A 12,450-nucleotide genomic window follows, 5' to 3' on the forward strand; every position below is an offset into this window, starting at 1 on the left:
TTTTGAGCGTCCTTTCATCGGCATTTGCTTTTCTCATTTTGAATTAAAACGAAGTTTCGAGTTTAATGTCGGCATTTTTTTTTTGTTTCTGTTTGCCGTTGTGTTGTTTGTCAAAATCTAAAGTCAGAAAATTTACTTTTTAAGTTAGCATTTGATATTATTTAGTATATGCTAACATTTCAAGAGAGAAGGGTAAAATAAAAAGAAAAAAGGATATAGAATTATTAGTTTATGTAAAACTCGTGTGTGATAGCTTCATAGTGGACAACATAATATTGGATTGCAGCGCAAGAGACTCCGTTGCAATTGCGCACTTCGAATCTTTCGTTTATTTTTCACATTTTTTTTCGTCGCATTCACGATGGATTTGCGTAGCTGGAAAAAGGTTTTATTAGAATGGGTAAGTAGAAGCATCTCCACTCTTTTGATCTCTACTAGATTCTTGCTTCTTCATTTGTGCATTTGTTAAATTTCTGCCAGGTCAAAGAGTGCAACTTTCTAAAAAAGAGTTTCCGAACCCTGGAAGAATCGGATTTGGAAGCGTTCTTTGAAATATACCTCCAGCAGGATGAGGTGACCCTTATGTTTCAGCAGAAGCAGCAGGAAAAGTTAGCTCGGAAATATTCTTCCAGCCAGCACCTGTCCTTGCTTGCGACCTTCCTGCGATGTAAGCAAAAAGAAACTGGAATCCGTGAAACTTTGTATATTATTATTTTTTTTTTTTTTGGTATAGCAATTTACCCCGATTTCAACCCGCATTTGGAGAAGGGAGTTGTTGTGGGCTCAGATTACCTATACGTGTATACGCTGCTTATGCACTATGCCTGCGTTAAGAATCCAACTGAAGTTTTTCACAGCATCTGCAAACGATTGCCCGATCGTACGCAAGAATGCATTGCGAAATTCTTTGAGCAGACTGTGGAGAAGCCACAATTGTCTCGGGAGGAACTGCGGCAGGCTATAGTCAATGTGTCTGTTGTTTATCGCCGAGGTGACACGGAATCGCCCCAAATGAGTGAAAATAGATCGAGACGTCAATCCACTTGTGGTTCACCAAAGAGTCTTAATACCAGTACCAGCAGTAACCGTAGTCTCAACTCAAATGACAGCATCCTGGAGATTCCTGAAATAAAACAGATTGTGCGTCTACCAGAGGATATTCCATCACCACCGCCCCCGGATAGCACTCCGGTCATTCAGCAGCGTATGCAATCTAGGACGCAAGTACCGCCGCCTACGCCCAAATCCGAAATGCTCGAGCTGCAAAATCGCGAACTTTTGGGACTGAGGGCTGAGTTACAAACAAAGGATTATGAGAACATTGTACTGGAGGAGCAGATAATGGAAACCAAGCACTTGGTTGCCTCACTGATCAAAGGTAGGTGATAGCGAATTGCTTACTTTTGGATCTTGGAGAATAATGATTCGGTATATTCTTGTTTTATTTTTTCTTTGGTTCAGTCAATAATGAAAAGCAACAACAACTGGACGATCTTAAGGCAAGTGTGCAAAACGAAGAGGAAGGCAACGGCGACATGCACAACCATGTGCCAAATGAGATCGAACATGTAGGTAGAAAGTAGGCCTTGCTACCTGCTTCAATTGCTTTTAAAAACTAATGTATTACCTGCTTCTACTTAATCCATTATATTTATATATTTCCAGCTAAAGCGTAGCCTGGGCAAAGAAATTGCTCAAAAGGAAAACGTTATCACCGAAATGTCTGATCGTATACAGGATTTGCAAAGCGAAAATTGTGAATTAACCAGCAAGGTAAGCTGCCTGTAAATATAAGAAAGTCCACGAATAGATTTTGTCAATTCCTCTTTCACTTTTGTTTTAGTTGAAGATATCTGAAACACATTTAAATGTCTGCATGGATCGTATTGGTGAGCTAGAGACTCGCTTGGATGAAACCTCCGAAGCTCTCAATATTCGCACAGAGGAATTGAATTGCCTGGAACGCGATAAAAAGGAGCTAGAGGAATGCCTACAGCAGACTCGTGATGAGCTCCATCAACGTCGCGAGATACTAAATTCCTCATCCGACTTGCTAGATACTAGTATTACTGCTTCGACCGGTTCGCACAATATTACACCCGAAAATCTGGCCACTTCGGTCATTGATAAACAGTTGCGTGAAAAGCAACTGCAGAATGACGAGTTGGAGTCTCAATTGCAGACAATGATCGCGGATCGTAAAAAATGGTCAGAAAAGCTAAAGGGACTTCTGCAACACTTCTATGAATCTCTGGACATAGATGAAGTGCCAACAGGGGACAATCTTGTTTTGATTGAGAAAACCTTATCGCACCTGGAAGTGAATTGGCGTCATGAGCAACAACGGACGATGCAATTGGAACAGTTGCGCGATAAGCAGTCAGTAACCCAAGCCCAATTGCGCGATCGTATTCAAGAATCGAATAGCAAGGTTAAGAAGCTGGAGCAAATGTTGAGCCAGGCACAGCAGGATTGCCAAGAACATAATCAGCGGCATAAACTCGAGTTGGAACAGAGCCGTAGCCAGCATATCAAAGAGATGAATGACTTGCAGGAGAAACTAGAGCATGAGGCGACCAGACTCGAGGCTCATCAGAAGCAGTTCGACAATTTGTTATTCCGCTATGACGAGCTGCATGCCAATGCCGCTGAGGCGGATCATCACCTCTGCCAGGTGCGTCAAGAAATGGCCGAAAAGGAGCAGCAAATTGGTCAGGTGGGTGCCGAATTACTTCAATTGCGTAGCAAGAATCAAGCCCATGAAGAGCGCATCGATTCGCTAGTAACGGAGCGTTCCAGCGAGAAGCAGCGATCTGAAAAGCAGATTGATGAACTGAATAAACAAATAGAAGATCAAGAGCGTGCCATAAAACATGTTCGCTGCAAGTATAAGCAGTGCAGGAAGGAATTGAATCTGCACTCCGGTAGAATGGATCAATTGATAACGGTATTGCTACAGGCAGATGATTGGGATGAGGCCATTGCGAAGGTTGATGCTTTAGTTAAATACAAAGCCGAAATGGAAGAGAAATATACGACTGAAATAGCCAGTTTAGAGGAACGCCTGCACGATGCCATGTGTATGTCGGTAATAAATGAGCAACAGATCAGCGATCTGCGGGAAGAGCTGGCCTTGACCACCGAGCGATGGGAAGACCAGCGCAACCGTTATAGCGAGTTTAGGCAACAAGTTCAAACGGATCTCCATAATCGCGAAGCCCAATTGGAAAAAACGATAATGGAACGTCAAGCTAGCAGTGATGCCATAGTGATAAATTTGCGAGAACGTCTTCGCAATACAAGACTCCAGTTGGAAAGATTTTTGAACACAGCTTCTAAATTCCTCCGTGTGCCCAGAGATGACGATGGCCTCGGCGGCGGCGACGACCAGGACAATGTCGACCAAGATGGCGATGATGGCATTGACAGTGAGAGTGATAGTGATTCCAGCGGATCTCGATTAACAGTATATCAGAATAGAATCGATGAGGTAACGGCTCGAATTGAGCGCAATATGTGTAGTAGGAAACAATTGCTGGAGAGTATTGATGAGAAGACGGCAGAAATCAATGAACTGACCAAGCAGCATGCATTGGCTATAACCGCGAATCAGCAATGGACTGCCAGAGTAAAACAGGAGCAGGAGGCGAATAGTGAACAGATGCGCGTTGCAATGGCAGAGAAAGATGAGGAGCTGGATGCCAGAGATCAGCGTATCAGTGGCTTGCAAGATGAATTGAGTGAAGAGCGTTCAAGGGTCGAGCAATTGATGGCCAAATTGGCTAAAACTATGGAGAAAATGGAGTCTCAGGATATAGCTGCAATTGAAATGGTTGCCAGTCTTAATAACCTAATGGCCAATAATTCAGTAACATCCACTATGCAATGCCAAACACCACCACCTACTGCCAGTTCATCGGAGTTAAGCTGGGCGTCCACTAATTTCTCTCAACTGCGTAACAGACTGTTGCATTTCGAAGCCGGCTTCGAGCAACTGGAATCCAATCGTCGATTGTTGGATGAACAATTGGCCGAGGCATCTCGAGAGGCCTCAGATTTAGCCAGTGCGAAGGTTGAGCTAGAGCGACAGGTGGTTAGCCTGGAGGAGAAACTGAAGATCCAGAATGATCTTGTCAATTGCAAAATGGCCAATCAACTGGAACATCTTAATTGCTCTCTGCAGAATATGGAGGAGGCCAATGAGAAACTGAGCGCTGATAATGAGCGTTTGCAAAGCTTGCTCTCGGAGCTGGAAGAAACTCGATCCGAATCTCAGGTTCAGATGGCAGCCTTGCAAGCGGAACTGGATCAGCGTAACGAGCAGTTAGCCGATTTACAACAGACGCTTCAATCAAAGGCTGATGAGATTGAGAGCGTTCAGAAACAGTTTGAGGAAAAGGCCAAGGTAAGCAATCAGGTCAATGTGGAACATGAGCAACGTCTCCAGTTGGTGCATCAGCTGAAAGATGATCTCGAGGTGTTGCGTAACCAATCGTTGAAAAGTACACAGCAACGCGATGACGCCAATTTTGCTGTGGAAAGACAACAAAATGAAATACGGAGATTGGAACAACACAACACCGACACATTGACACAACTAGAGCAGGCGAATGCCGAAAAAGAACGTCTGGAGCAGGAACGTAAGGAATCGGAAGCTCAGGTGGTCCAGCGTGACGAACAGATCGCGAAGCTCAACAACGATCTTAAAGAGAGCGAGCTTCGCATTATTGCGGAAAAAACAGAATCTGATCAACAATTGAAAATATTGCGCCATGAAATGGACCTAGTGCAACAGAAATGGGAGCTTTCGTTGCAAACGAAATCCGCTATGACCGAGGAAATTGAATCTCTGACCACTAAGCTGAAACAACAGTCTGAACTCGTAGTCAATGGTGAAAAGGAGTTGGAGAAATTACAACTTGAGATAACCAAGGAGCAAGAAAAGACCAAAGAACTGGAGCTGCAAATGGCTAAACTTGAGGAAGAAAAGAAGGCTTTCGAAGAGCAAAAAGGACGCTTGCAAGCTCAACTTGGGAAAAATAAAGAACAGATTGAGAAGAATCATGATCAAAGCCAATTATTGCGCCAAGAATTGTCCAAAGAGCAGATGGAGAATGAGCGACTACAGCAAGAAACGTCACGGCTTGAGGATGAACTGCAAAACGTTAAATCTCAGATTGAGAAGAATCATGATCAAAGCCAAGAATTGTCCAAAGAGCAGATGGAGAATGAGCGACTGCAACAAGAAACGTCACGGCTTGAGGATGAACTGCAAAACGCTAAATCTCAGATTGAGAAGAATCATGATCAAAGCCAAGAATTGTCCAAAGAGCAGATGGAGAATGAGCGACTACAAAAAGAAACGTCACGGCTTGAGGATGAACTGCAAAACGCTAAATCTCAGATTGAGAAGAATCATGATCAAAGCCAATTATTGCGCCAAGAATTGTCCAAAGAGCAGATGGAGAATGAGCGACTGCAACAAGAAACGTCACGGCTTGAGGATGAACTGCAATACGCTAAAACTCAATTGGAGACGAATATCAATCGAAACGAAAAAATGGCCGTTAAGCTGGGCGAACTTCAATCCAGTCATATTAAAAAGCAAAATGAACTCGACCAACGCAATAAGGCTCAAGCAGAAACAATTGTCATCTTGCAGCAGGAGAAAGACCACATGCTTAAGGAGCTGGGCCAGCTCAACGATCGTTTGTCCAAGACCGAGCAACGCGAAGCCATTCAGATGAAACAATCCCAAGAAGCTCACAGCGAAGCAGTTGCTGAAATGCGGCGTGAAATCGAATCTCTGCAACAAGAGCTAAATGAGGCTTTCACAAACTTGTACAAGTCCAAGACGGAGGCTCAAACAAGGATTGAGTCGTTGCAAGAGCAACTAGACGGTGCTCAGCTTTTGAAACAGAATGCAGAAATCGAGCGAGCCACATGCAATGAGAGACTTTCCAAGTTGGAGAAACTGCGGGAATCCCAGGAGAAAAATATTCGTCATCTTAACCATCAGCTGTCCACGGCCGATGAAGTAAAAGTGCAGCTAAATTATGAAATTGGAGGCCTCAATTCCGAGATCGAGCAGCATAAAAGGAAAATGACTGAAGTAAACGCCCAGCTTCAGGAGTCCATCGAAGCTGTTGGCGATCTGCAAATGCAATTGAAGGCGGCTCAATCAGAACGGGATCAGGGCAAAAAAGAGATCGCCGAATTGAGCGACAAGCTCAGTGAGCTGCGCCAAGAGGTTGTCGGAAACCGACTAATCCATGAATGTGAACTAGAAGAAAAGACTCGTGAACTAGAAATAGAACGTCAGGAAACTGCCGAACGTATTGCTCACTATCAAACTCGTGTAGATGAACTGCAACAGCAGTTGGCTGAAAGGAACCAAGAGCTAAATGAACTCAATACCAGCCGCAATGATCTCTGTGCCACCTACACTAAGAACAGTGATCAGGAAACAAATGCCAGAGAACTGGCATTGGAGCAATTGCAGCAGGAGCGCAGTGTTAAACAGCAACTCGAACTCGATTGTCAAATACTTCAGGCCAAGTATCGTGAAGCCAAGGAGGAAGTAATTCGATGTGAACAAAAAATCAAGGATCAGCGTCTGGAAATGGAGGGCAAATTGGAGAAAATGAAAAATAAAATGGTAAGTCCCATTAAAAGGAAAAGAGGCAATAGAAAGAAGAAAAGAGTAGATGGGAAAAGTATGTATGTATTTTGTTGCATGAGCAAAATTTGTTGGTGTCATCTCCATTCGTATTGTTGTTCTTAGTGTTGTTGTCCTTGTTGTATGTCTGTGTGGTGTGTGTTCCAACCGACTGATTCATACCTACATTCAATTATGCGTCTGCATTCTCTTTGAGTAGATACATTTAAATCCACGCCCAAAATAAAATCAGGCACAGCGAAAAATTCTTTAAAATCTTATATCGTTGCTTCTTCGAATGGCTATGCATAAACCCATTTAAATGCATATTTTCTCTAGAGGATCACACCACATGCCATGTAAGGTTGCTGCAATAATTACATATTAATAGTGTAGCCCAAAACTAAAGATACATTTTTTGCACTTACTACCATAGTCATATAATTCAATTTTTGTTTTCTCTATTCTGTCTTTTTTCTTGTCTCCCTAACCACCCACCCAATACCTTATATATACACACACGCACATACACACACCTTACATATCCCGACTACACGATATATAAAAAAAAAACGAATCGGTTTCAATCGTTTAGGTCCAAACCAATCTTTCTGCTTTTCCGGTTGATTCTGAATGCGATGTGGAAGAAATTGCCACAACAGAGGGGTCACACAACACATTGTCAGATACAACAACACTAATTCGGGTAACAACACCGGGAACATCATCAGGTCGTAGAAATCGATCCTCTCCTAGCCTTGGTCATTTACTTTTAATGGCAGGAGTTCAGGCATTCTTTTTGGGCGTTGTGCATGTGATTCTATATAGTAATGAGACAGATATTGAATTACGTTCTCGTAATCCAACTGAGTTTTAAGATTGTTCCCCTTTTTTGTTTTTGTTTTTACCCAATCCTATTTGCATATATATATATTTTTCTACCTCAACACGATATGCAAACGTGTCACAAATTGTACTTGTTATATTTCTGGTTTATGTATATTTTGTTTATGTAACTTATAAATTGGCATGTGTCCTGTCGATCCGTTTTATAGTTAAGTATTGTTGATTAAGCTAAATTCTAGTATCAATTAGTCGAAACAGTTTTTATCATATATAAAGATGCATCATTTATGTCAATGTTGTCCTGTTGTTCTGTTGCCATTTAACACACACCACATTCACACCCACACAACATACATACACACCCAAAACCTACGCTTACACACACACACACAAACACCAAAACACATTTGACAACTATAGCGTACCCTCTATACGGCGGAAGTCACTCGCATGAAAGAGAAACAGGAACGAGATGCATCTAACCATCAAGCAAAATTGGATGTCCTTAATACACAGGTAAGACAGGCCCCCGCATCATCATTTCTTTGTGGTTGATTAATTCCTCCTTTTGTTTTTAACAAAACATGTTTAGAACGCAAAATATGAGGAACACACACGCAAACTTTCCAATCAGATTGTTCGCTTAAATGACAAAATTTTGGAACAACAGAAACAACATGCCATTCTTAGCACCAAATTGCGTCATCTGCAGACAACAGCAACAACCTCAAAGACCTCGACATCACCGACGGGAACACTTAATGGTGGTGAATCTCTAAATGGAGCCGGAGGCGGTGGTAGTGTCTGCGATGATTGGCAACCGTTCAAGCGTCCAAATATACCATCCTCAAATCTGGGAACTAATTTGGCAATGGAAGATGAGGAAGGGGAGGTGTTCAATAATACGTATTTAACAGATTTAAAATTGGGACGTGTTCCCGACTCAATGATGACGTGAGTTTCGATCTGATACGATTGAGTGAGATTTAGTTTTGATTTTACTAATGTTTTTTTTTTTTTTCATTACAGTGCCGAGGAGTTAAATTATAGAAATTCGTTGCAACCGCCACATTTGAGGAGCACCTATGCGGCACAATATGATTTGGGTGGTATTCCCGATGATGATCTCAGAGTAAGCAACAATGGAGCAGCAGGATGTAGCAGTAACAACAACAACAACAACAACAGAAGTACTCCCAGACATATGAAAGCTAAGACACCGCAATCGGCAAAAAGAGCTGCAATGGAACGTTTCTGGCTTAATCGACGCAGACGATAGTGATGAAAACAAAAAAAAATCAATTCTAAACAAGAGTGACGCGAAATTTTTCCATAAAATTTTCAAAATTAATCCCATTTTTACACATAGTCGAAAAATTCAATACTTAGACATAACACTGTAAGAGTTTTGTCCTTTTGTTATGGCGTCCAGTGTTGTTGTTGTTGTTGTGTATGGACATGTTTTCTCAATGTTAAATGTTTTCATGCCCTTTTTAACCTTTTTTCGGCTAATGCTCTAATTAATTTCTTCTAATATTTTCTTCTCTTTGTTTCCTTTTCTTCCCTATTTATGTGTTTGTGTGTGTGTGTGTCTGTGTCTGTGGTGTTTGTAGGATGGTCCACATAGTTGTAGCCTGGATGACAGCATGAGCGCTTTACTGAGCACAACGGGCACAAGCACTGGCACACGGAAAAAAACTATTGGAACCCATTATAAACGTCCTGGCCCACCGACACCTAGTAAAAATGGCGGACGCTTATCATTTGGCGGCACTTGTGAGCCGCCTCGAGAAATTCTAAGGGAGACTTGCGATAATGGTACATCAAAGACGCCAGCACGTTTCAAGATTTTCTCATCACGTTTCAGTCTCGGCAGCAGCAGTAGCAATAGCAGCGCCCTGCCACGGGATGAGGTGAGTTTTGTGGAAAGAGCCAGAGAGAAAAGTGTTTCTCCTGCCTCTAGCTTTTGTGTCTGTGTTGTAGAAAGTGCATTGCTTTGTGTGTGACAAAAGGTAACACTACTTAAATACCTAGATGGGAATATTTAAAGCGAGAGGAAGATAGAGACCACCTACACTTAATACCTTTTAGGCCATCATGAGGCATTTTGGTAGTGTTATCTTGTTAGTGATTTAGTTCTGTGACGACTAGAAAATGTGCGTTCTATTAGGTAGAATCTTCAGTGTGATCCGTATTCTAGTTTCATGTGCCCAATTTATGTTGTTTGCTCAGCTAATTTGACTTAACCAACCGCCCACCTCGATCATCGTTTAGCCACCGCGTCGTAAGCGCCAAAATCAAAATCTTTTAACCGGCTTGCATCGTCGTAAGCTTCAATTGCGTGCCATGAGCGATGCCATTCGAACATCAACACCAAGGAAGAGCCGCTCGTACTATGATCAGCGGCGTCTGATCTCTATCAGCGATGCGGTGTCCGATGAAGAAATGGATGTAGAGCCAGTCCAGAAAAAGCCGCCAGAGAAGGCGCAAATACAAGAGGGGGAGAGTACCACCCCGCATTTATCAAATGCAGATCTGCATGCCATGACTCGTGGTTTGGGTAGACGTTTAAGCACAAACCATGGCTACACGGGGCAAAGCAACACTACTACCACTTCCGGCAGTAGTGGCCAAGTGATGGCCAATGCCAATGCCAGTGGCCATAGACAAAGAAAAAAGCGCATGGGAAATTCCAGTAGACGTGTCTCTCTTAACCTGCATGGCAACATATTTGCCAAGATGACCTTTTCAAGGAGCAAGAAAAAGGTAGTATCTGCCTTTTATGCTCAACGGCAACAGCAACGCAAGAAGATCAGGCAACAACATTGCTTCGATCGGGCTCGTCAACTGAGTCCCAACAATGCTACATATAATGTGGATGATATCAATCCAGTTGAAAGCCAAACAAAAACTATTTCACCGGATAATAATAATTATAGTCTGCATAATCGGAATGAGAATCACGAAATGATGGGTCTGGGTCAAACTGTTGTCGTGAAGAAGCACGAGCAATCGGAATTTGATGTGGCCTCATCATTCAGATTGAGTGAAAACAATGTGGCAGCCACTTTTAATGTAATGGAGTCGTCGCATCAGCAGTCGGTATTTGGGGACAGTACAAAACAATTGCAACAACAATTTGAAGATGAAAATCTGCAACGCTGTTCGTTCTGGCTGGCATCAAACACGTCTGCTGCTGCTGGCGACGAGATTATTGACGACAACACCAATCATGATTATCATTTTGAGCAACTTTGCAAGGAGACAGCTTCCACAGCTCCCTTTCACCTGCAGCCTCTTTGCTATAACGAGATGGAAGAGGAAGAAGAGGAGGAGCAGGAGCAGCAAAATAGGAAGCATCCCCCTTCAGACTTAGGGATGGAGCTAGAAATGGAGCTGAAGGAGCTGGAACTAAACGAGAACGATAACTATGACCATGAAATGGAAACCCATCATATATCGGGAATCACCAATGGCAGTTGCGCCACCAATGTAACTACCATGACCAGTGCATCATCACACAGATCGTGTACAATTTACTCGCTGGGCAATATTCAGACGCATCGCTTGCCACAAATCAGTGTCACCCAAGTGCAACGTTTAAGCGGTTTGGTAGAGCAGCAAACGAATAATCAAATCGTCGATAACAACCAGCCCATTGGACCAAACAATAGCATTTCCCTGGGCGAACTTTTGCAAATGTTTCGTCTTCTTAATCTCACTGGGCGCCTAATGATCACACTGATGTTGTCCCTTATAATCGTATTATACTGCTACGGCAAATAGAGCAGTAATAGAGACAAGAAGATCACAAGTCAGAAGTCACGCCACAGGATAATTGCATAATCCAAATTAAATTTCTAATCCATTGTCGGTTTTTTTGTTTTTGTTTTTTTTTTTTTTTGTTTTGTTAAATTTAATTGCAGAATTCGCCGCCCAAGCGACGTCTAAGCAGCATGTTTAAGCGCAAGTAACCGCAAGCCGGATATGCAGAGAGAGAGAAAAAGAGAATCCCTCCCCTGCCATCTTCCCCATCACATCGTTTCGAAATAAAGACAACTAAATAAATTTAATGTTTGTACAGTAACCGTGCATATAATGTATTGATAAGCTTGAATTAATGGACAATCCTTGTGTTTTTTTCTTTTTTTTTTTTCTTTTGTTTTCATTGTGAAACATGAAACCACATTAAATTAATATGTATGTACCATAAAGTCCAAATATATATTATAGTGTTGTATGCTTAAAGAAAGATATGATATAATGTGTACCTAAGCAAATCTACCGACTATCGACTACTAACTACAATATACTCTAATTGATGTTACTTTGTATTTGGGCCAAGTCAAGCAAAGCGATTGCCAAGAGGCAAACCTAAAACGTTATGCAACAATAAATCCATATATTACTAACCAAATCAATGTAAACACACAAACACACACCTACAAAAAACACTCATTTGCATATAGAAAAAGATATATAACTAAATACACTATTTGACTATATAAAAACATATAGTGAATAAATTCAGAAAGTAGTTTTTATTATGCTTAATTTCTAAGAGAGAAGCACTTGTTGTGTTTGTGTTATGTCTATATGTGTGTGCACATACATATGTATGTATTTTCGTTTAAACCAGATCATGGCAAGGTGAACAGGAGGCTCGCTTGCTCGATTGAGCGAACCATCCAACCAATGCTGTTCAACTGGCCGGTTTGAACTGATTGAAATTTTTTGTTATGATGGTGCAATGGCGAGGCTAAAGACATACATACAATATGATACAAAAATATTTTTGTTTATCGCAAATCGTTGCAATGCCAGCAACAACAACAACAACAACGACAACAACAACTACTCTACTCTGAGGGAGGAATAACCGGAAGACCCAGACCCAGTGCCCGTGGCAGCTTCGTCACTGGTTCAATGGTGTATCGGGGCCCGTG

General features: G+C 42.0%; 1 protein-coding gene across 5 annotated transcripts; it reads left to right on the forward strand.

Annotated features, from left to right (window-relative positions):
• Positions 1-69: 69 nt before the first annotated feature.
• LOC6641188 (nucleoprotein TPR) lies at positions 70-11,780 on the forward strand. 5 transcript variants are annotated; one of them, XM_023175204.2, is made up of 12 exons: positions 70-400; positions 481-667; positions 734-1,378; positions 1,462-1,568; positions 1,666-1,773; positions 1,844-5,107; positions 5,222-6,658; positions 7,925-8,020; positions 8,097-8,458; positions 8,534-8,636; positions 9,118-9,417; positions 9,779-11,377. In XM_023175204.2, exons 1-12 carry the CDS (start codon positions 362-364, stop codon positions 11,288-11,290), a joined length of 8,160 nt encoding a protein of 2,719 aa, XP_023030972.1. In that variant the 5' UTR covers positions 70-361; the 3' UTR covers positions 11,291-11,377. The 5 variants fall into 5 exon arrangements, with proteins under 5 accessions (XP_023030972.1, XP_046867262.1, XP_023030975.1 ...); XM_023175203.2 differs by having other exon boundaries at positions 71-400; positions 1,844-6,658; XM_023175206.2 differs by lacking the exon at positions 9,779-11,377 and adding an exon at positions 11,431-11,780 and having other exon boundaries at positions 72-400; positions 1,844-6,658.
• The last annotated feature ends 670 nt before the right edge of the window (positions 11,781-12,450 follow it).

The sequence above is a fragment of the Drosophila willistoni genome (genome assembly GCF_018902025.1).
Source record: "Drosophila willistoni isolate 14030-0811.24 chromosome XL unlocalized genomic scaffold, UCI_dwil_1.1 Seg141, whole genome shotgun sequence".
Classification (NCBI taxonomy): Eukaryota; Metazoa; Arthropoda; class Insecta; order Diptera; family Drosophilidae; genus Drosophila; species Drosophila willistoni.